At 43.2% G+C, this 25,196-nt stretch overlaps 1 protein-coding gene and 1 pseudogene across 1 annotated transcript; both read right to left on the reverse strand.

The window, feature by feature from the left end:
* Positions 1-21,631: 21,631 nt before the first annotated feature.
* On the reverse strand, positions 21,632-21,850 carry LOC111914921 (uncharacterized; annotated as a pseudogene).
* Positions 21,851-23,377: 1,527 nt separating this feature from the next.
* On the reverse strand, positions 23,378-24,341 carry LOC122194923 (ATP synthase subunit a). Its single transcript, XM_042896260.2, is given in 3 exon segments — positions 23,378-24,058; positions 24,061-24,277; positions 24,279-24,341. Coding segments are annotated over 3 exon segments (891 nt in total). The 5' UTR covers positions 24,327-24,341; the 3' UTR covers positions 23,378-23,432.
* Between the last annotated feature and the right edge of the window lie 855 nt (positions 24,342-25,196).

Here is a 25,196-nt window from a genome sequence, read left to right on the forward strand (position 1 = left end):
AGGTTTGAATGGTCCTCTCACTCTAACTGTCGGTTTGTAGATGGAAAGCGGTACTCATGTCTAGTCTCGTCCCTAGAGATTTTTGTAGTGGCTGCCAGAACCGTGAGGCGAATCTACTATCTCTGTGGGAGATAATGGATATTGGTACACCATGCAGTCGCATGATCTCTCTTATGTATGTTTGAGCTACTTTCTCCATCTTGTCAGTTTCCTTTATTGGTAGGAAGTGCGTGGATTTGGTTAATCTATCGACAATTACCCAGATGGCGGCAAGTCCGCCCCCCATTTTGGGTAACTTGGTTATGAAATCCATGGTTATCCGCTCCCACTTCCGCTCGAATATTTCAGGTTGTTGTGACAATCCTGAGGGCTTTTGGTACTCTATTTTGACTTTGGCACAAGTCAGACACTTGCCTACATAGGCAACAATTTTGGCTTTCATGTTTGGCCACAAATACAATTTCATGAGGTCCAGATACATCTTGTCTGAATCAGGATGCACGGAGCATTGAGTCTTATGAGCCCCATTCATGACATCATCTCTGAATCCACCAAACTTCGGTGTCCACATTCGATTCATGGAGTAACGAACTCCGTCACCCTTAACTTCAAGATTCTTATCCATTCATCTTAAGGCTTTGCCAACCACGTTTTCTATTTTAAGGATTCCATTTGAGCTTCCTTGATTTGCATGGTCAGGTGTGAATGGATCGTCATGGTTAAGGACTTCACTCAATGGCCCGAGTATTCCTTTCGACCAAGAGCATCAGCTACTACATTAGATTTTCCCAGATGATAATGAATCTCGCATTCGTAATTGCTTAGTAGTTCAACCCATCATCTCTGTCTCATATTAAGTTCTTTTTGGTTGAGAATGTGTTGAAGGCTCTTATGATTGGTGAAGATTGTGCATTTCGTTCCGTAGAGATGGTGCCTCAAGATCTTTAGGGCAAAAACGACTGCTCCTAATTCCAGGTCGTAGGTAGTGTAGTTGACTTCGTGCGTCTTGAGTTGTCTTGAGGCGTATGTGATGAGCTTTACTCGTTGCATTAGAATACATCCTAGACCTTGGTTTGATGCGTCGCAGTAGACCACAAAGTCTTATGTTCCTTCTGGCAGGGATAATATAGGTGCGCTGCATAGGGCTTGTTACGATGTTTGGAACGCAGCGTCCTGCTTTTCTCCCCAGTTGTAGGTTACACCCTTCTGAGTCAGGGCGATATATGGTTTAAAAATCTTTGAGAAGTTTTGTATGAATCTTCGGTAATAGCCAACAAGGCACAAGAATTGTCGGATTTCCGTTGGAATTCTTAGAGCTGTCCTGTTCTCAATTGCCTTGATTTTGGAAGGGTCCATGTGTATCCCTTCTTTGCTGACCACATGACCAACGAAATCTACTTTCCGAATCCAAAATTCACACTTTGAAAATTTTGCGTATAACTTCTCTGCCCTTAATGTTTCCAAGACCTGACGGAGATGTTGACTATGTTCTTCTTGACTCTTCAAATAGATGAGTATATCATCAATAAACACGATTATGAATTTTTCTAGGAAAGAACGACATACTCGGTTCATTAAGTCCATGAACACCGCCGGTGCATTTGTTAATCCAAAGGGCATCACTACAAACTCGTAGTGACCATAACAAGTTCGGAAGGCCGTCTTGGGAAGATCTCCTTCCAGGACTCGCAGTTGATGATACCCGGATCTTAAATCGACCTTTGATAAATATCTTGCTCCTTGGAGTTGGTCGAACAGATCATCTACGCGCGGTAGGGAATATTGGTTCTTGATCGTGAGCTTGTTTAGTTCTCAGTAGTCGATGCACATGTGAAAAGATCCATCCTTCTTCTTTACGAATAGGACTGGTGCTCCCCAAGGTGAGAAGCTCGGCCTGATGAATCCTTTATTGAATAGCTCGTTTAGTTGGCTGGATAATTCCTGCATTTCTATTGGGGCTAGACAATACGACGATTTTGCTACTGGGGTAGCTCCGGGAATCAAGTCGATTCTGAACTCGACTCGACATTCTGGTGGAACTCCTGGAAGATCCTCAGAGAAGACGTCGAGGAAATCGCAGACTTCTAGAATGTCTTTGATATCTTTCGTTTCTTTTTCCTTATCTACCACGTGGGCTATGAAAGCATGGTATTCTTTGCACAGGTATTTTTGGGCTTTGACGCAAGAGATGATTTGTAAATTTGTATCGGGTTTATAACCGTAAATGATAAGAGTTTCACCATTTGGCAAATTAAGGCGAACGACCCTTTCGTCACAAAGTATATCGGCATGGTGAAGGCTTAACCAATCCATACCGATGATGACATCAACGCTTCTCATAGTGATTGGCATTATATCGATTTGGAACGTGTGTTCATTTAAATCTAGCTTGCGGCCTAAGTACATATCGTTTGTGTTTTCTATTTTACCGTTTTCCATTTCTACTATAAATATCTTATTAAGTGATTGGGGTTTTATTTAAGTAAGTGTTTGAATTCATGGCTCACGAGACTCCTCTCTGCACCACAATCAAAAAGTATGCATGCATAAGCGCTATTAAGGAGAAACGTACCCGTAACCACCGTGGGATCAGCTATTGCTTCACTCTGCCCTATTACCAACACTCTTCCTATACGTCCAGCATTCCTTGACTTAGGAAAATCTCTCTTGTAGTGCCCAGCTTCGCCACACCCAGAACACGCCTGGCCCAGCTTCGCCACACCCATAAAACGCCAGCATTCCTTGACTTAGGGCAATCTCTCTGTGACACCCCCAAACCAGAACGGCGGAATCGTTCGAGGGTGCATGACTTCATGTAGTATCATGACAGTTAAGTAAATAGTAAAGAAACCAAACACAATCATCATAAATATAACTTAAAAAGTTATAAAGTTGATTGTAATACATGTTTCAAAAGAAATTACATTATGATGATATAATAAGTTTGAAATTTGACGCCTTAGCGTTCCTTCCCCAAAAGTTTTTGGTTTACATGTATTACTGAATACCTGAGAAATACAAGTAGTTTTGAAAAAGTGTCAACAATTAAGTTGGTGAGTTCATAAGCATTTTTGTATAAGAATTATATGCCTTTTTGTATAAAGTAACCGAGTTTGTTTCTAGAAAATTCAATATTTTCTATAAATGAATGGTAGTTTTTAAAAGTTCCAAAAACCGGAATGCATAAGTATTTTACATACCTAAAATAGTGCAAGTAGATTTATATATGTATATATAATCACTAAGGCGTTTGATAGCCCCATAAATCAAATGTTTTAGTACTTCATGTGAGTTTTATAACCGTACTATTGTCCCGAAGTGCCTGTCACAATGTTCTTCAGGGGTTGGAATGATATGACTTTTGTCACCCCAGACCTGCCGGTCCAACTGTAGCTAACAGTTTAAGTGCGGGATTGTCAATCTCGTATAGATTTATACACAATTATCACGCTCTCCATACAGGAGACTATGATTTTTAACACAGGACTTAAAATGTGTACTTGAAAGTATGTGAAGTTAAATGTCTCATAAAAGTTTGTATCAAATAGAAATACGTATGAAAAGTCCATTTTTCTTGTAAATGTAAGTATTTCCTTTCTATAGTGTTCATAGAGTGTAAAATATCATGAATATCTCGTAAACTATACCTATTATAGTTTTTCAAAAGTGTGTTTCATTTGAATGATAAACCTTAGTGTGTTACCAACTTTGCATGTAAAGTATAACATTTCTAATAACATTATTTTACTTATTTAACATTTATACACAAAATGTAGATAAAGCATTTGAAACGGTATGTAACGATTTACATTTTAACATATGTTTTTCTTGCGTTTCACTTGTATTTCCACTCTCCTCCCCTAAAATATAGTAAAAACGTGACAATATAGGGGTATGAACTCACCGGGTAAGTTTGATGATGTGAAGAAAACGAGACCTTTCTCGGGCAGCACTTAGACCGAAAAGAAATCGATTTCTCGGAAATCTCGGGGCTTCAAACTTCCGTCAGGGCTTGGATATGAAACCGAGATGTCGAGATAGTCTCGAGAGGGTAGAGGTATGAAATTTGAGGAGAAAGGTGGTAAATTAGCAATTAAAATCTGGAGCCTTCACACTCTTTTTATAGTGTTGGACACAGCCTCGAACGCAGGGGCGTTCCCTAGAAGAAAGTGGGGCTTTCCCTCGCACTTCTTGGCTTACGAACTTCGGACTCAACAAGTGGATGGGACTGGCTATGGGCTCCGAACGCGGTGTGTTCCCTTCGGACCAACCTCGATGTTTGTCCCCCAATCTTTGAAATTTCATAATTGTCACGTACGAGCTCCGTTTTCGACGTTCTTTATATGCTCACGAAGGTGAGAATATACTCTACAACTCTCGTTTAGTCTTCCTCGGTGAATTTTGACTTTATTTTTAATGTTATATTTTTAATAGGCTGGGACTGGAAAAATCCGTTAAAAATCCATAACTTCTTCATCCGATGTCCGTTTTTGTCTGTCTTTTCACCGTTGTACTACTATTGTTGAGATCTTCGATTCTCGTTTAGGTTGTCTTGGCTAAAAATCAATCAATCTTTATTTCGAGTTTTTAGCTGTCTACCGCTATATCCGAAACTTCGAAAAATCATAACTTCCTCATACGAAGTCAGTTTTGGACGTTCTTTTTATGTATGTTTACGGTTTAATGATATCTATAACTTTCATTTAGATACCTAAGGCTAAAAAGTATTTTATTGGAAATTTCCATTTTATGCTTAACAGTGTTTTCCCGGTTTTGACACGGATCTTTGATCGGTCATAACTTCTTAGTTCTAACTCGGATTTTGAGTGTTCTATATTTTTGAAAACCTTGACATGATAACTATCATTTTATGTATCCCTATTGAGACTTTTGAACATTTCATTTCTAACGCTATTTTTATTTATTTATTAATTCGAAATAGATTACAACACTTGACTTAGGTCATTACATTGACTTGAAATATCGGGTTGTGACATGTGCGGAGTAAGAGTATCTAGCAGGAATCTTTTAGAGAGAGAGAGAGAGCTTTGAGTAGAGGAGTAATCTAGAAGAGGTACCTAAATGAGCATTGGAGGAGCCTACTGAGAGAGTAGTTAGATACTCGTGAGGGGTAGAGTTGCTTGAGTTCGGTGATACCTCTTAAGTGTGAGTAGATCAACTGAAGTAGTAACCTATAGTGGTTTTACGTGCTGGTGGAGATTATTCGATGCCCGAATGCTGCTTGCTTTATGCTTTGTCGAACTCTCGATGATAGGAGTCAGCTACTAATGAATACGAAGATATTCAGGAGTAGATGGTTGGCATCATAAGGAGTTCTTCAGCAGCTGATGACAGAGAAGCGTGAGAACCTAGGGAGAGCCTAGGGAGTGACCTTAGTCAGATGAGTATGTTGATAGATTAGAGTATTTGCTGGGGAGCGACCAGGTTTAACGGGATTGGTGGTCGAGAAGGTTGAGCAGCCACTTAGGAAATCTAGGAAGATCTGTTTGGAAAGTATGGGTAGATTTGGAAGGTAGTATGGGCCCGTACTAATGAAAGCAGAGAACCTGTACTCAAAACAGGGAGAGTTCTAGAGGTTCTAAGTAGCAGATTGAGAGGAAGTAACATAGTTCGGGTACCATGATTTATAGCAGATTGAGAGGAGATAACATGGTTCAGGTACCATGATTTATACCAGATTAAGAGGAGATAACATGGTTCGAGTACCATGATTCATAGCAGATCGAGAGGTGGTCACATGGTTCGGGTACCATGATTTATAGCAGATTGAGAGGATATAACATGGTTCGAGTACCATGACTCGTGGCGGTTAGTGCTTCTGGTTTTACTAGTTACACGGTTGTGATTGATTAGACTGAGATCATATGTGATAGAGTGTGGGGCCAGAGGGCCACGTTGAACGAGTTTCAATGGAGCATACCTTGAGAGGGAAATCAAGTTAGTTCCCGAGGGATTTTTTGTGAGATGCTAGTTGGAGTCGCAAGACTCAGGGATGAGTGGAGATGGTGCTTTACGGAGGATTATGGTCTGAGTTTAGCAATCGGACGATAGTGGAGATGTAACTCTCTATGACCAGAGTTGTGCTATTTCCATTTCCTATGAGAAGTAGAAGAGATATTGAGCTTCCGGTTTCTAAGCTTGGAAGTAAACCCTGTGGGGTAGCATTGGTTGCAATCTTTCACCAGAGTATATATGAAATATGTCTGCCACAAGGTAATATTATAGCATGAGAGGGTCATCATTAGGGCATATGTTAGCAGCAGTGTCGGGTGAGCAAGAGGTGTATGTTGGGGAGGTGGCTCTCATTGTCTATGATGGATATCGAGTGTGGGGGTGAGGTCTCTACTCTCATGATAATTCTCATGATGGGACATTGGTTGGGGGGTCGAAAATGAGGAGTCTGATAGTTCATTATTTTTAGACTGAGAGTCATGGCTACTACGGGACAATTGAGATGTCTGGTAGTGTGTCAGTGTGAGATTTTGGATGACATGTTAGGAAGTTTTTCGAGGATTTTATCTAAGATTCAGGATGTTTGGAGTTGCTTGGTCTCTATTGGGAAGATCATCGAGTGTTATGTGGTACTTTCCAAGAGTAAGTGTAATGTACCTGGCGGAGCAATCTGTGGAATAGATTGTTGGTGTGCCGAATGGTGATGGTTCGAGCCCTGAGTGGGGGAGAACTGGGTATTTTATTGAGAGTATCATATATTTGTTCAATAGTGGTTAGAGGATTGGATATAGTGCCCTACGGTACGGATACAAGAGATCAAAGTTATCGGTGGTCTAGGCGAGGCGTAGAGCGAGATAATGCATGTTATATGTGTTCAGGATAGGATGAGTGTCTCCACAGCAGGTAGCCGTTGGTCAGAAACCTTGTGGTGGTTAGGAATTCTTCGAGGTTGTAATGGTAAATTTGAGGAGGGTGGCTCGTAAGGATACTTTTGGCGGTTGAGAATTTCTGCTTCAATATATGGGTTGTTATATGCACTCTGGGAAGGGTAGAAGTGATTAGGCAACCAACTTCAGGGCCAGTATGTGTATTCTTCCATGTGTTTTGAGCAATAGAGGAGGGAGTTTCGAATGGTCGTCAACGTGTTTTGAGTCATTGACGATTGCTCCGTGTTTCAATTAAGAGTTGGAATATTCTGAAGTTACGATTTGTGTGAGAGGAAGATTATGAGATTCTAAAAGGATGCATTGTTGTATCTGAGTATGATGTCGTAAATAGGAGATCAGTGGTTGAGGCAACACATCGTGAAGTTCTGTGATGTTGTACCGAGGTATCCGAGTAGATTGCCCTGAATTTCAGATTATTTTGAGACTTGAGTTATGAGATGGAAAGTGAAGTATCAAGTGACTATGGTTCCAGCGGGGGCCCTTCAGTTAATTTTCATCAAACGGGAGTATCCAAGAATGTGAATTGCAGCGAGAAAAGTGTTGGCCACGACGGTTATCGTCAGGAATGGTGATGCTTAACCTGGGTGGGTATGTGTACCTATCTATGTTGAGCGGTGGAGTATTCGATAGTGAACTCAGCGGGGTGATGACTCAAGAGGGGATTATAGGGATAAGAGGGTAAGTGGATCCGAGTGGGAGTAATCACTTCAGATTATCAGGGGAAAACCATGGAGTGAGCCCATGGCGAGTCAGTGAGAGAGATTGTTGTGATACTACGGGGAGCCATAGTACTCACCAGTCTGCAAGAGAGTGTTGTGATACTACGGAAAGCTGTAGTGTTCACTAGTCAACAAGAGAGTGATGTGATACTGCAAGGAGCCATGCTATTAATGAGTCAGTGAGAGGTTGTCGTAGGCCTACGGGGAGTCGTATTATTCTCTCCTCAGAGCATGACACATAATAGGTTTTAGGCTTGGTAGCCTTATTCTTTGAGTTTTGGGAACCTGGTGGTCGGACCAGGTCTAACATCCCGAAATTCAGGTAAAGCTATTGAACCCTTCTCCTTTTCCCAAGTTGCCAAGTTAAGTCCCTTAAGTAAAATGTTAGGCTATTGAGTATGTTGGGTGTACTGAGGAGTACGCTGCGCATATTCGCGCGCTTAATTTGGACGCGAACTCCCTGGGTACGCTGCACATACCCAGGGTTACGCTGGGCGTAGCGAGCCCAAGTGTAAACCCTAATTTGGGGCTTATGCACTATAAAAGGAATGTTATGGCCTTGACCTGAGCCTCCATTCCAGAGAGTGACACCCTAATAGAGAGTCCTCCTTCATTTCTAGCTAGTCTGTTGATTTTCTAAGATTGTAAGTGTCATTTCAAGGTGGTGGAAGAGAAGAAGAGGCCATTTTGAAGGCTAGAAGTTTGTGGGAAAGAGTAGATCCGATCTTTTCAGAGGTTGGAGCTTCTTCCTGAGGTAAAAACTTCAAAACTGGCCTTGTCATTTGTGTTTTGTGCTTCTTGGACCAATTTCTAGGGTTTTTGGTCCCAAGATGGAGACTTTATGAGCAAATGGTCTCCATTGGCCTAGATCTATCATATTTCAGGACTATATAAATTGTATGTTCATAAAAATGCAATCTTGGACGTAAATATTGAGCAATGCGTCAGATCTAGACCTTTGGAGGAGAAAGGAAAGGTGTTAGATGGTGTAGGGACCTTTACAGCCATGAAAAGGCTTAAAGGTTCCGACTTTATGGGATAAGAGGCTTAAGGAGAGTCAAATCTGGAAGTTGAAGGAGTGTCTTAACCGTTTAAGACCAAAATCCATGGAATGGCTGAAACTGAGACTTACGTTGGGCGTAACTCTCAATACATGTAGCGAAAGGGGTTGAGACCCCGATTGTGGTTCGTCGGCGTACGCCTCACGTACAGAGAAGGTACGCGCCACATTCTGCCTCCTGTTGACTTTCATTGACTCTTAGGGTTTTGGTCAACCTTTGGACTTTTGGGTCAAGGAAGGGTAAAATGGTCTTTTACCCTTCTGTGGAAATTGTAGAGTGGATTTAATCTAGCCTTCGAGATCCGTTATTTATAAGAGAGCATTGTTATGAGTTTAGGCGGGGGCTAGACCAGTGTGTTCGAGTGGGAGACTATCCGAGATACCGAGGTGAGTATTCTCACTATACTGTACATGGAAGGGTACCTATGTGTGACCGGAAGGTCTTGTATGCTATGAGATATAAGTGTTATATGCTGATATGTGATATGTATGTGTTATGTATGCTATGTATGATAAGGACCGGAAGGTCAATATGATACGGACCGGAAGGTCAAGATGACATGGACCGGAAGGTCAGGAGGTATGGACCGGATGGTCGATATGGGTAGGACCGGAAGGATTATCAGGATTCGGGACGGAAGTCCCCTAAGACACTTGGACTGGAAGGTTCCACAGAGTTATGGCCTGGAAAGGCGTATGTGTTGTATGTAGTATTTTGGGGAACTCACCAAGCTTTTATGCTTACAGTGTTGTGTTATGTGCTTCAGGTACCAGTGAGGATCGCGAGAAGGCGCCGGTTGGATCAGTACACACATGTGGAGTTTTACATATTATGATCTTGGGATGTGATGTTATGAGTTGTTATGTGATACAATGACATTTTTTGAACAATTATGAATGAAACTGTGTTTTTAAAATGTGAAAAATTGTTTTGAAATTTACGTTGTTATAAGTTGGTATCAGAGCCTTGGTTTGAGGGATTCGGGTGCAACTTCGGATGTATCTGAACTCAAACTGAGGATTTGAGAAAGTTTTTCATAAGTAAACAATTTTTCTATGAGAGTAAAGGATTTTGGAAAAAGGCAGAACGGAGCAGTGTGTACGATAAGCCAGTGCCTGAATGGTGATTTCCCAAAATACCCTTACATTGTGTGTTATAAGATATGTTATGATATGGTATGCATGCTAGAGTAGGCCAGGTATTCATATTAGGACTAGAGTGGCCTGATTTGTGATGCCTTAGCCTAGGAAGATTTATGTTGCTTGAGAGTGAGTAGATAGCAGTGAGGAGCTTATGAGAGGTCTACCGAAGGGTAGCCTATGCTAGCGAGGTGTAGAATACTTGTGATCTGGGATCCAAGGAGGAAGACTTGGGTTGAATACTGACACGGTGTGGGTGGTAGTATAAGGGCCTGTACTAGTCCAAGTAAGAATCCTTAGGGTACTAGGGAACAAGTAGGGATGTGTTATCGAGTGCGAGTATGCTCGAGCGGGTCTCTGATATTTTATGTTGTATTTCACAGAGACATCATGGTTGGGACACGCCACACACCTGAGAGCAGTGGTGTTAGCGAGGAGGAGATCTGTAGGCTGATTCATGAGGAGGTGGATGCGGCCATCTGAGCCGAGATTCCAGAGATGTTTGGGTCTATCAAGATCATTGATTGAGACCTTCGATGAGCGGTACGCATCAGTGACTGAGGTTGCGGCTGCTACAGCTACTGCCGCTGTTGCTGCTGCCAGGCCTCAGGGAGGTGACTCGTTGTTGTTTCGGGAGTTCGGCAACACGAAGCCACCAGAGTTTGATGGATTTTTGATATTGAGGGATGCTTCTACAGTGTTCTTGTCCGGAGCATCTGAGGGTACGGTTCGCACTGAACCAGCTTGGCTTGGGAGCGAAGGATTGGTGGAAGTTCGTGACGGCGAGCTTCACTCTTGCGGAGATTTCTGAGGTGACTTGGGAGAGGTTCACCACCATGTTCAGAGACGAGTATGACTCCCCTGTGGAGAGGGAGCGGTTGGCTCAGGAGTTCTTGACCATGAAGCAGGGTATTGATTTGGTTACTGTGATTACCAGGAAGTTTCATGACAGGGCGATGTTCTGCCCTGAGCAGGTGTCTACCGAGCAGGCACGCATGAGCCGATATTTGAGCATTCTGAGGAGGGATATTCGGGAGTTCGTATCGAACTCGACTTACCAGACATTTGTTGAGCTTCAGGCAAATGCCCGGAAGAGGGAGATTGAGTTGGAGACTCAGGCCAGGGAGGAGGTCGAGTCTCAGGGGATGGATAGGCGGTCGGCACAGTCCCAGCCGGTAGCCAATCGGGCAAAGCCCGCTGATTCGAGATCTGGAGGCCAGAAGGGCCTCACTTGCGGAAAGTGCGGCAAGGGACACGATGGGGTTTGTCGATATGGTGCTTGCTACAAATGTGGCAAGGAGGGGCATATAGCCAAAGATTGCCCCAAGGGATTCATGGTTTGCTTTCATTGCAACCAGACGGGCCATCGAAAGGCCAAGTGTCCACAGCTACGGGGGACAACATAGGGAGCACAACAGAGATCTGCCCCTGCCACCGTGCATGCTATTGAGGTTCGGCTGGTGAAGGCCGAGGCACCGAAGGCTCGTGGGAGAGCCTTCTAGTTGACATCGGAGGAGGTCCGTGCAACGCCCGATGTCGTGGCTGGTATGTATTCTTTCATTTATTTATGTTGAGTTTGAGGTGTTGTGCTTATATTATGATATGCATAGGTACTTTTCTTGTGAATTCTATACCTTCTTTGGTGTTATTTGACTCGGGTGCGAGTCGGTTATTTGTTTCCTTGGAATTTAGTCAGCACATCAGTATCCGACGAGAGGCGTTGAGTCGACCTCTGCGAGTTTCTATAGCTGATGAGCGAGCGGTGTATGCTACAGATGTGATTCGAGGATGTATACTTGAGATCTTTGGTATGGAGTTCCTGATAAGTCTGGTCCCGATTGCGATGGGGGACGTATGTGTCATAGTGGGCATATTTTGGTTGAGCCGATTTGGAGCTGTTATAGACTACGAGCATCAGTTGGTGACGATACGAGACCCAAGTGGGGGAGTACTTACGGTGTACGGTGAGGGTACCTGATGTGGGTCAGCATTTTGTTTGGCTGCCAGAGCGAGAAAGAGTTTGCAGCAGGGTTGTAGCGGGTTCGTGGCCTATGTGATGGACACACGAGTAGTCGTTGAGAGGCCAAGTTCGATTGATGAGGTTCCAATAGTGTGCAAGTTCCCAAATGTTTTTCCTGAGGAATTGTCGGGTGTGCCTCCCGAGAGGCAAGTAGAGTTCCGTATCGATTTGGTTCCGGGGGCAGCGCCTATCGCCAAGGCGCCATATCGCCTTGTGCCGCCAGAGATGCAGCAATTATCCTCTCAGCTTCAGGAGCATCTGGGAAAAGGGTTTATTAGACCTAGTAGCTCACCTTGGGGAGTGCCGATCCTTTTTGTCAAGAAAAAGGATGGTTCACACCGGATGTGCATTGATTACCGGGAGTTGAACAAGTTGAAGATCAAGAACCATAATCCGTTACCGAGGATCGACGATCTGTTCGATCACTTGTAGGGGGCGTCTTGGTTCTCCAAGATAGACTTCAGGTTAGGATATCATCAGATGAGGGTTTGGGATGAAGATATCCAGAAGACATCGTTTAGAACTCGTTATGGGCATTACGAGTTTGTGGTGATGCCTTTTGGGCTCACCAATGCATCGGCAGCGTTCATGGATCTCATGAACAGGGTGTGCAGGCCGATGCTGGATCGGTCGGTGATCGTGTTCATTGATGATATTTTGGTGCACTCGAGATCTAGAGAGCAGCACGAGGAGCATCTGAGAGAGATTCTCGGAGTATTGAGATTGGAGAGGCTTTTCGCCAAATTTACCAAGTGTGATTTTTGGTTACGAGATGTCCAGTTCTTGGGACACCTCATTAACCATGATGGGATATTGGTCGATCCGGCCAAGATTGAGGCGGTTATTAGATGGGAGGTGTCGAGATCACCCACCGAGATTAGAAGTTTTCTAGGATTGGCCGGCTATTATCGGAGATTTATCTGTGATTTCTCCAAGATCACCGTGCCTCTCACCAGGTTGACCCGAAAGGGTGTTGCTTTTTCATGGGGTCCGGAGCAGCAGAGCTCGTTTGATACACTTCGCCAGAGATTGTGCGAAGCCCCGGTGCTAGCCCTCCCGGAAGGGATGGAAGATTTTGTGGTGTATTGTGACGCATCGATATCGGGGTTAGGTGCAATACTTATGCAGAGGGGGCATATAATAGCATATGCGTCGAGGCAGCTGAAGCCTCATGAGACGAGGTATCCCACCCACGATTTGGATTTGGGGGCAGTGGTGTTTGCCCTCAAGATCTGGCGTCACTATTTGTATGGGGTTCGGTGTACCATCTACACGGACCACAAGAGTTTGAAGTATTTGATGGACCAGCTCAATCTGAATATGCGCCAGAGGAGATGGCTGGATGTGGTAAAGGATTATGATTGTGACATCCTGTACCACCCGGGCAAGACTAATGTCGTAGCTGATGCCCTGAGCCGTAGGGCGGAGAGCGCCCTGATTCGAGATATTTGTATGCGGTTGACAGTGATGACTCCGATGTTGGACATCATTCGGGAGGCCCAGGCAGAGGCCATGAGACCGGAGAACCGTAAGAGAGAGCGGATGATTAGGCAGGTGTCAGAGTTCATTACTGATAGTCGCGGGCTGATGACCCTCCAGGGTCGAATTTGGGTGTCGTTGCAGGCGGGGCGCGCATCACCTTGATGGAGGAGGCGCATATATCGAGATTGTCTATCCATCCTGGGGCCACTAAGATGTATTTGGATTTAAAGGAGTATTGGTGGCCATGTATGAAGAGGGATGTAGCATGGTTTGTTGAGAGGTGCATAACATATCGCTGGGTTAAGGCCGAGCATCAGCGACCACATGGCATGTTGTAGTCACTTGAGGTTCCCCAAGGAAGTAGGAACATATTTCTATGGATTTCATCACCAAGTTACCGAGGACCATGAGGGGTTTCGATGCAATTTGGGTGATCGTCAACCGGCTGACGAAGAGCGCTCACTTTCTTGCTATCAGTGAGAGCTCTTCTGCTGAGAGGCTGGTAAAGTTGTATGTGAGGGAGGTGGTATCGCGGCATGGAGTGCCGATCTCGATTGTACCAGATCGAGATATACGTTTTACTTCTAGGTTCTAGAAGACGTTCCACGAGGAGTTGGGCATGAGGCTGAATTTCAGTATCGCTTACCACCCACAGACGGACGAACAGAGTGAGGGGACGATTCAAATGCTCGAAGACATGCTTCGGGCATGTGTGTTGGACTTTGGAGGGAGTTGGGACACGTATCTGCCATTTGCTGAGTTTTCTTATAACAACAGCCACCATTCGAGCATTGGTATGCCTCCCTTTGAGTTGTTGTATGGGAGGAGGTATCGGACTCCCATCTGTTGCGGAGATGTAGGGCAACGAGTGATGGGCAACACTGAGATAGTGCTTTAGACAACAGAGCAGATACAGTAGGTCAGGCAGAGGTTGTTGACAACTCAGAGTCGCAAGAAAAGTTACACGGACAGGAGACGATCCGAGCTCGAGTTTCAAGTCGGGGATTTTGTACTCCTGAAAGTGTCTCCTTGGAAAGGAGTGATTCGATTCACGAAGATGGGCAAGCTGGGGCCCTGGTATATTAGGCTATTTAGGGTGATCGCGATGGTAGGCAGGGTAGCATATCGTTTGGAGCTACCTGCGGAGTTGAGCCAGATTCATGATACCTTCTACGTGTCTCAGCTGAGGAAGTGTATAGCCGACGAGTCGGCAGTGGTACCGTTGGAGGATATCTAGGTGGACGCGAGTCTGAATTATGTTGAGCGACCGATCGCAACCTTGGATCGGAAGATCAAGGTTCTGAGGAACAAGGAGGTGCCCTTGGTTCAGGTTCAGTGGCAACATCAGAGGGGGTCCGAGCTGACTTGGGAACCAGAGTGGGAGATGCGGGAGCAGCATCCGGAGTTGTTTTCGACATGAGACTTCGAGGGCAAAGTCTGGTTCTAGTGGGGGAGAATTGTAACATCCTGAAATTCAGGTAAAGCTATTTAACCTTTCTCCTTTTCCCAAGTTGTCAAGTTAAGTCCCTTAAGTAAAATGTTAGGCTAGTGAGTATGCAGGGCGTACTGAGGAGTACGCTGCGCATACTCGTACGCTTAATTTGGATGCGGACTCTCCTAGGTACGCTGGGCGTAGCAAGCCCAGGTGTAAACCCTAATTTGGGGCTTATGCACTATAAAAGGAATGCTATGGCCTTGACCTCAGCCTCCATTCCAGAGAGTGAAACCCTAATAGAGAGTCCTCCTTCGTTTCTAGCTAGTGTGTTGATTTTCTAAGCTTCTAAGTGTCATTTCAAGGTGGTGGAAGAGAAGAAGAGGCCATTTTGGAGGCTAGAAGTTTGTGGGAAAGAGTAGATCTGAGCTTTTCAGAGGTTGGAGCTTCTTCCTGAGGTAAAAAGCTCAAAACTTGCCTTGTCATTTGTGTTGTGTGCTTCTTGGACCAATTTCTAGGGTTTTTGGTCCCAAGATGGAGACTTTATGAGCAAATGGTCTCCATTGGCCTAGATCCATCATATTTCAGGACTATATGAATTGTATGTTCATAAAAATGCAATCTTGGACGTAAATATTAAGCCATGCATGAGATCTAGACCTTTGGAGGAGAAAGGAAAGGTGTTAGAGGGTGTAGGGACCTTTACAGCCATGAAAAGGCTTAAAGGTTCTGACTTTATGGGATAAGAGGCTTAAGGAGAGTCAAATCTGGAAGTTGAAGGAGTGTCTTAAGCGTTGAAGACCAAAATCCATGGAATGGCTGAAACTGAGACTTACGTTGGTCATAACTCTCAATACACGCAGCATAAGGGGTTGAGACCCCGATTGTGGTTCACCGGCATATGCCCCACATACAGAGAAAGTATGCACCCCGTACTGCCTCCTGTTGACTTTCGTTGACTTTTAGGGTTTTGGTCAACCTTTGGACTTTTAGGTCGGGGAGGGGGTAAAATGGTCTTTTACCCTTCTATGGAAATTGTAGAGTGGATTTAATCTAGCCATCGAGAGCCGTTATTTATTTGAGAGTATTGTTATGTGTTTAGATGGGGGCTAGACCAGTGTGTTCAAGTGCGAGACTATCCGTGATACCGAGGTGAGTCTTCTCACTATACTGTACCTGGAAGGGTACCTATGTGTGTCTAGAGGGTCTTGTATGCTATTAGATATAAGTGCTATATGCTGATATGTGATATGTATTTGTTATGTATGCTATGTATGATAAGGACCGGAAGGTCAAGATGATATGGACCGGAAGGTCAAGATGACATGGACCGGAAGGTTAGGAGGTACGGACCGGAAGGTCGATATGGGTAGGACCGGAAGGTCTACCGGGATTCGGGACGAAAGTCCCCTAAGACACTTGGACCAGAAGTTTCCACAGAGTTATGGCCAGGAAAGTTGTGTGTGTTGTATGTAGTATTTTGGGGAACTAACTAAGCATTTATGCTTACAGTGTTATGTTATGTGTTTCAGGTACCAGTGAGGATCGCGGGAAGGCGCCGACTTGATAAATACACACACATGAGTAGTTTTACATATTATGATCTTGGGATGTGATGTTACGAGTTGTTATGAATGAAAGTGTGTTTTTAAAATGTGAAAAATTGTTTTGAAATATACATAGTTACACTAGGGGCGAGACTGGGGTCTCTATATTTTTCGGGAATCGTTATATTCCAAGTTAAGTTGTGGTTATCGCAATCGAAAAGAATTGGAGAAGTGATGTATGAGTGGGTTGCGGGTCATGGGTCGTGAGTTAAGTGCTTCATTGGGATGAGTGGTTCCAATTCTGTGTCGGACAAGACTTTCAAGTTTGAGTTTGGCTTTGATGGTGTATTGAGTAGGCGAATGAGATTCTGCATTCAGAGATGGGTTTCATTTGGAGGGGTATTGTGTGTCATCTGATGTCTTAGACCTGAATGGGTCAGTTTGTTTGTATGGGAAGGACCACGAGATGAATGGAACTAATGATTAGAAGACGACAGAGGTCGAGGGTGAGGCGATTTTAGTTGGGATTGTAGTATTCTTTTGGGGTAAAGGGAACTTCTTGACTTGTGTGTCACATGTTTGATTAATGTCTAAGTCCTAACTATAATTGGTAAGACTTGACCCGACCCAGCATGGTCCATTTGGGTTGCATGGTATCATGCACTTTGATAGACTATAATGAGAGAAATAACACTTAAGGTTGATTAATATATTATAAGTTCTAATATATTAATAGGATTATTTAATTAGTATTGATCAAGAATTAATCTATAATTAATTAAGTGATCAAAAGAAGACTAATTAAATATATGGGTTGATTGTGTAAATCATCCATACTTGTATAGTGGGCTAATGCTCCATGGATAATCAAGTTGGGCTAAAACCCATAGAATGGTCCATGGATGCTCCATGGTGTATTTGAACGCATGGATCCAAGGAAATGGAAGGACATGACAATTAGGGTTTACCCTAATTGTAACGACTATATAAGATCATATTCTTTGGGAAAAATCGGCCACTATGGATAATAAGAAAGGGCTAGCCGATTTTAGGAGTGTTCAAGTTTCTCTCAAGTTATTCCAAGTGTATTTGGTGTTGTGTGAACCATTTGAGGTGTCACACTTGAGGCACTAGGCACTCAAGCTTCATGAAGACATTCTACATCAAAGAGGTGTGTATTCTATCTTTTTATATTCATTATTTTGTATGCTAGATTAGGATAATGCCTTGGATGTTCATAATTGCATGTATAATAGAGAAAACATAGATCCAAGGTATTTAGGGTTGCATGTACACTTTGGAGTGTTAGAATACTCAAAACCCAACAGTGGTATCAGATCCTAGGTTTGTTTTCTTGTTATAATTGCAAAAGTAGCTGAAAAAATCGAGTTTTGATGTTGTCTGCACAGCAGACTCGCCGAGTCCAAGGCAAAATGCATCCAACTCACCGAGTTGGTTCGTGCACTCGACGAGTTGGACCCCCTGACAACATATATTCAATTTTTTTGGCTGGAATTGGACTAGGAACATTACCCTAAGATGTTTTTGGACTTATAAACTTGTTTTTGATGTGGTAATGTTCATGCCAATCCAATTTCTAAGATAATTGTCATCATTTCAAGATTTGTATTAGTTTCTATGTTCATGCTAATTTCTTGAAGATTGATGATTTGAATTATCTTGTTCTTAGATTAATAGAAAAGTTGTGTGAAATAGTTGATTTCAATCCATTTTAATCTAAGAGTTGATTCCAAAGTGTGTTTTTGTAACTTGTCCTCAAGTTATATGAAAAGTCACTTTTAAGAATCATAAAACTCATAAAAGTTGGCAGAGGTTACAAACTGAAGAGTCTAGTTCTAATTAAACGGTTTTATGACTCCATAACTTGTCCTCAAGTTAAGGAGGTTCAAGAGTCTCTTCATTAAATAATAAATAAATAAAAGTGTAACCTTAATTAGTTCCATAAGTTACAATATAAAAAACAGGTTATTTTTTTTAAATTAGTTTAAAGTCTTCCATAACTTGTCCTCAAGTTATGGAACTTGAAGAGTTTTAATTAAAACTACTTTACACTCATAAGTTATGGAATTAATTAGTTTTGAATAGTTTCAAAACTTGCCCTCAAGTTTTTGAAATTGAAAAGTTTTCACTTATGAATACTTTAATTCCAAGTTAGCCCTTATAATTTTAAAAGTTAAAATTCAACCCTTATACTTTATAATATTATAAGATAATAATATTTATATATATGTATAAGAGTAAAGCCAGTCTTACCGTTAGTAGGCCTCATTCACGAAACCGGTTTATAAGGGGGTATAAGGTTACTGCCTATAAAATGGCAGTTTAATGGGTGTCCACTCACCCACCGCTTCCTTGACCGGTGGAGGGTCGTTAGCCGAACGGGTAGGACAAGGACTAGAATTCTCCCTTCATTAAAAGTATTAATGATAAATACTAAGTAACTAAACTATCAAATTCCCTTTCCTGGTATGAAACCTCAAAGTATCTTCTACCAAAAAGGAAGAATCAAGTGACTCTCACCCACCCATTAAGGAGTCGCTTCGCTTCCGGTTCTTCGGAAGAATCAAGTGACTTCTCCCATCTTCATTGATCTGGGGGAAAAGGAACCATCTACCAGTTGGGAAGCTAGACATCAAGTAAGTGGCTTGATGAGGATAACTAAGCTGACACGCCGGAGTTGGCTGCTGGCACAACAGGGTGGTGCCATACCGCACCGCAGGCGGACGCGCGGTAGCGTTCGTGGTGGTGCTTCAGGATTCCAATGTACTGCGTCCAAGATCAGAACAAGCTTGCCGGCGGACCACTGCCGTCCCATTCTTGAGTGAGCTGGAGCGCAGCCATCTTATCCACTGAACTAGCTAGAAGCTATCGCTTCGGGTCGAAGCACTAAAAGAAAAGGACCGGGAAAGGCGGCGACATAGGAACCACGGGACCCCTACTAGTCAAGGAAAAACGGAAGTGCGCTACTGCACACCAGCTGAAAAAGCCCTTTCCCTTTTTAATAAAAAGAAGGTAAGCTTCATAGCTCCAATCTAGTAAAGGGGCTTTGATGGATGCCCTTTGTATAGGTTGGGTTGCTGGATACAGGATCCTCGTAGTAGGCTGGACCAACATCCAACCGAGAGAGGGCAGTCTTTAGAAGCAACAGGTTGGGAAACCAAGAGAACGCTTGGCCTTTTCTTATCTTCTTCCCGCCCTAGGAGTAGGAGTAGCACAAAAAGAGGGATTAGCATTATGGACCATAAACCACTAACGCCTTCCTCGTTGGGGCTCCATACACTGGGAAAAGGCTCTAGCGACGGGAAACCGACCACTAGTTACAAAGCTCCAATAAGGTATCGAGAGGGCTATCACAGTCAAGTGCGAAATAATTAGCCCTATTTGTAAAGTAGCTCTATTCCTATTTAGGGAGTGAAGGCTAAAAATGGCTTTATGAACCGTTCCGTTCGCCACGCACCGGCCCCATTCACTTGCTTATCATAGAGGCTGTAAGTACACAGTGCCCCACAACTATGAATAGTATAGTGGGGTTGAAAGACAAGAGTGCTCGCCCCTTCTTTCTCAAGTAGGCTACTTTTTCTGGAACACAGTCCGAGATAACCGTAACCGTGTATATATCTAAATATATCTTCGATGCGGTCTGTCCGCTTCCACCGCTCTTTCACCTCCCAAAGAGCAAAGTTGGCTTGATGAGCGCAGATGAGGAAGCGGGAGCAAGAAAACCAAGAATATCTTTCTTGTCCTTCTACTTAAGGGGCAAAGAGAAGCGCTTTTGCTACTGAGAAAGCGAACGGTCAGCGCGAAGGTTCAAGACTTAGCCGAACGTTAGCGAAGCTAGATTCTCATAGCGAGGCGCTTCGAGTTAGCGAAGCGCTGTAGTAGGGCCGAAGCCTTACTAAGAAGGGCTATAATGCTGAGCCAAGGACGCTCCGCCTTATCTATAGAAGCAGTCAACTGACTTCTGAACGAATTCGCTCCTTGGTTTGCTAATGGCTTAATCTATAGATAGAAAGCCCTATGATGGGAAACTACCACGTTAGGTTTGGAGAGAGATAGGACCGGTTATATAATAGGGGAGCAGATGCAAGCTTTTTCTTTCAATAGTCGGCCAAATGACTACAGGATCATCGGTCTACTCTACCTCAATTCACCATTTTGAACCTTATACAGAAGGTTTTTCCGTACCAGCTCCTTCTACCTATACCGCAGTTGAAGCACCTAAAGGAGAATTTGGTGTCTTTCTGGTCAGTAATGGAAGCAATTGTCCCTACCGTCGTAAAATAAGAGCACCTGGCTCTGCCCATTCACAAGGACTCGATTATATGTCCAAACATCACATGCCAGCAGATGTGGTCACCATCATAGGTACTCAAGATATTGTGTATGGAGAGGTGGATAGATAGGACTAAGGGAATAATCTTCTTTGGTTCGGTAATGGAATCAATAGCTTGCCCGAACAGGACCCTAGCTTTGTTGCGAGCCAAAAATATTGATAAATTTCCCTTCCATAGGGATCGTTGTGGCATGAACTCATTTCTGCCTTTCCTCACCCCGCCCTACCTTGTAACGGAGACTAATTGGTTGAAGGCGGTGAGGCATGGTCAGAGTGTAGGTTCGAATCCTGCCACCTTTCTTGTATATCATCCTGAAACCACAGGATGATGGGAATAACAAAGCATAAATTTTGAAATGAGCACGTCAATATATGAATTGTTTCATTATTCGTTATTTCCGGGTCTTTTCGTTGCATTCACTTACAACAAGAAAGAACCACCAGTGTTTGGTGCAGCACCTGCATTTTGGTGCATTCTTCTTTCTTTCCTTGGTCTTCCGTTCCGTCATATTCCTAATAACTTATCCAATGACAACGAATTGACCGCAAATTCACCTTTCTTTTATCAAATCTCAGGGACATGGTCTAATCCTGAGGGTAGTATTTTATCATGGTGTCGGATCCTAAGTTTTTATGGATTCCTTCTTTGTTACCGGGGTCGACCCCAAAGCCATAATGTCTCAAAACGAGGAGGCCATAGAGAAAGTCTTTTTTATTCCTTTGTCTCAAACTTCGTGAAGAACTCCATTCTATCTCTCCCTAGTTACGAACAAAAAATTGGGGCTACGACCCAGTTGTACACTCCCTTCGTTCTATGAACCCTTGTTGATTCTGAACTTCGTTCGCGAAGGCGCCGGACTTTTGATGGGCCAGCCCTTTTTTATGCGCTGTTTTCCCAAAGAACTTTGCTCCTCTGGGTGCTAGGCGCTTCTGTGGTTCGCGAGAAGGAAAAAGGACTCATCCTTTGTTGCATCTGGCGCGAGATGATAAAGAGAGAGCTTCGTCTATTGATGAACAGCAGATTCATGGAGCTCTTGGCATTGCTTTGTTTTTCTCTCCTTTCGTATCGGCGAGTTCCGACCCTTTTGTTCGAAATTTCTTCGTTCGTACCGAACCATTTGCAGAATTAAATCCTGTTCCACAAGATCCTATATCAGATATACATCCTCCTTGCATTTATGCCGGAGACGTCGCCAGTGCTATGGGCTTTGGCTTATGTAGATGAAAAATGATGAATGGGATTGTGGCACTCCACTCGCCGCCAATGCGGAAGGATGACGCCGAAAAGAATGGAAGGCTCTTTCGCTCTGCTGCATGCGTCGGATCCCGTAGAACAAGCAAGCTCTTTACCCTAAAATTAAAACATATGGGCGCAAAAGGCTATCCTGCTCTATTGTTACGAAGCAATAGAAGCCTGCTTATGTTGCTTCGACGGCGTTTCGCCTTCTCTTCGCTCTGGACAGGAGTGCTAGTGGATACGGGGAGGGAGCAGGCAAAGCATGTCGTTCGTAATGGAAAGAAAGAGACCACTACTTCGCTTCTTTGTTGGATCGCCGGCACGAACATAGTGGTCTCTGACCAGGACCAGGAACCAATTCGAATTTTGATCTTGACATGTCGGTGTTTTTTAACCGTAGGCATTTTGCCAGGAAGTTGGTGGGCTCATCATGAATTAGGTTGGGGTGGCTGGTGGTTTCGGAATCCTGTGGAAAATGCTTCTTTTATGCCTCGGGTATTAGCTACAGCTCGTATTCATTCAGTAATTCTACCCCTTCTTCATTCTTGGACCTCGTTTCTGAATATTGTGACTCTTCCATGCTGTGTCTCAGGAACCTCTTCAATACGGTCCAGATTGCTAGCTCCCGTTCATAATTTTGCTACATATGATACACGAGGAATCTTTTTATGGTGGTTTTTCCTTCTAATGACCGGCATATCTATGATTATTTTCTCCCAGATGAAGCAGCAGGCATCGGTCCATATAACCTATAAAAAAGAGATGGTTGTGGCGTAAAGTACTCTTGTGCACCTACATCACTCGGCTCGCGCGCAACCCCGCCCCGTTATGTTATAGAAGAATTGAGCTTCTTGCTAGGCTGGTTATTCAGAGCCAGCAATTGGCTGTCGGATTTCGTCCCGCAACTAGAATAAGATCACTTCGGGGGTCACTGTGATGTGGCTGAATGTAGAGCAGCCCGCCCTTACAGCCTTTGATCAGTAGAATATTTAGAACTTCGGAATATGGTCAAGGTAGCTTGCTTCCAAGCCACTGCACTAGTTGCGCATGTAGTCATAGTAGTCGGCCCACAATGCCTCTGTTCTATACTAAAATACTATTTCGTATGAATGGGGAATTAAGTCGCTCTTTGATCTGCAGAATAAGGCCTACGAGCTCTCTCTTTTTATGGCAGAGATCTCTCCACACCAAGGAACCAAATCACAATGGATCGAACAACTGGAAATGATAACAGAATGCATAGGTCATTAGAAGGAGTTCAAATAAGCGGAGAAATATAGTATACCACCTTACTTCTTTCGTCTATGAGGAATAAATAAAATTGAAGAACCCGCGGATATGTGCAAAACTTTCATTCTTGTTAGTCGGAAAATGGCTCGTGGTAAAGACAAGATATACTTTGACCAGACGTGCTCGGAATCTTTTTGTCGATTCGGGGGAAGTTCTCGTACCTTCACCTCTACAATTCGGTAAAGCGGCTTCGCCTCCTCGCGTTTGTTCAATTATAAATAAATAACCACTTTAATGGAGATTTATAGCATCATTCAAGTAAATACAGATTAAGATCGTAAAAACATAAGCTTGTAATATAGCTACACCTAATTCCAGACCGGTTAATGCAAGAACTATAAATAAAGGACCAAGATCCCCTATAAAAAACAAAATATCATTCATATATAGCATAGTCCAAGCGAACCCACTTAAAATCTTTACTAAACTATGACCGGCCATCATATTAGCAAATAAACGTATTCCTAAGCTTAATGCACGAAAACAATAATAAATTAGCTCAAGGAGCACTAAAAAAGGTGCTAACGGCAGTGGGACTCCTGCGGGTAATAAGAAGCTTAAAAAATGAAGCCCATTTCTTTGAAATCCTACTATAGTAATGCCAATAAAAATGGAAAATGAGAGACCTAAAGTAATGAGAAAATGACTTGTAACTGTGAAGCTATAAGGTATCATACCCTGAAGATTACAAAATAACAAAAAAGTAAAAGTGACCAAGATGCAAGGGAAAAACGTTTGTTTAACATTTCCGGAAAGACCCCCTATTTGTTCGTTTACCAGGTTAAGCACGAAATCATAAATAAGCTCTACCAAGGACTGCGAAGCATTTGGTACTAAGTTTCCTCCTCCTTTTTTGTAACAAAATGAATCAGAAGTAGGACCAAACTGAGAGTTAGCAGCATAAACAAAGATGAATTTGTGAATGAGAAATACAAGTTTCCTATCTTCATAGGAATCAATGGGAGAATGGAAAATTGCTCAAGTGGGCTGTTGGGCGTAATCGTAAGAAACACTTTTCATTTCATCCCTGTAGTTCCACTTCTTGCTCTAAAAATTAGGAAAGACTTGTCGGAAATCGCCAGTTGGCTTGGTCCGACCAAGAAAGGCATGGGACTCTTTGGGCATTGCTTGGGTCGAGTGAAGTAAAGACTGGCTACCTATAATATAAAGATCCCTCACTACACACTTTAGATATAATGAAAACCTTTAGTTTAGGAGTCATTCAGGCTAGATCTAAAAAAAGAACAGAGCCTTCGTATGACCCCTTTCTAGTACCCTATCTTGAGCAGGAAAGTGTTCAGTAGGAAAAGACTGGAAGAAATGGGATTCGAACCCATGCATGATGCAATCTTCTTGTATGTCGATTTAGCAAACCAATGCCTTAAGCCCTTGTGCTATCCCCCCATGATCAGATCAGATAGCCCTTTGGGCAACCAACCCATTTCGCTCTATCATTTCTTCTTTCTTTCCTAGCCTACTCAAAAACTATTTAGGAAGGGCTACCGTTATATACGCAATTAATAAAGGATGCCGAATCATCCACCGAATCCTATGTTTCATCCTAGTTTATTTGATGTGTATACCTGTTTTTCAGTTGGCCTCATGTATATCTAGGCCAATGTGTCTTATTGGGCTTAGTATGTGCTTAGTTTCGGTTAATCCTTAGGCTCTTTTTGATTACGTAGAAACTTGGATTATTTTTAGCCTTTGTAATCGTAATCTAATTTCAATAATTTTTTCCATAGGTTAGTTTCTTTATTTTAGAGCTCGGGCAGTGTCTTGAGTTCTTTGTTTGGTTGCCTGGGGTGGGGTATGCCCCTTCATTTATGTTTACTTTGGGGGTTCTCCTCCATTGGTCAATGTATTCTTACTTACCGAAAAGAAAGACTAGTTAGGTACCGTTGGTAGAGCATATTCCAACACTTTGGATAACCACTTGACATTGGCACCTTGGCCAGGTAGATCCGTCCCACTCTCCGGACCTCACCTCTGCTT

Source organism: Lactuca sativa, chromosome 7 (genome assembly GCF_002870075.4).
Source record: "Lactuca sativa cultivar Salinas chromosome 7, Lsat_Salinas_v11, whole genome shotgun sequence".
Taxonomy (NCBI): domain Eukaryota; kingdom Viridiplantae; phylum Streptophyta; class Magnoliopsida; order Asterales; family Asteraceae; genus Lactuca; species Lactuca sativa.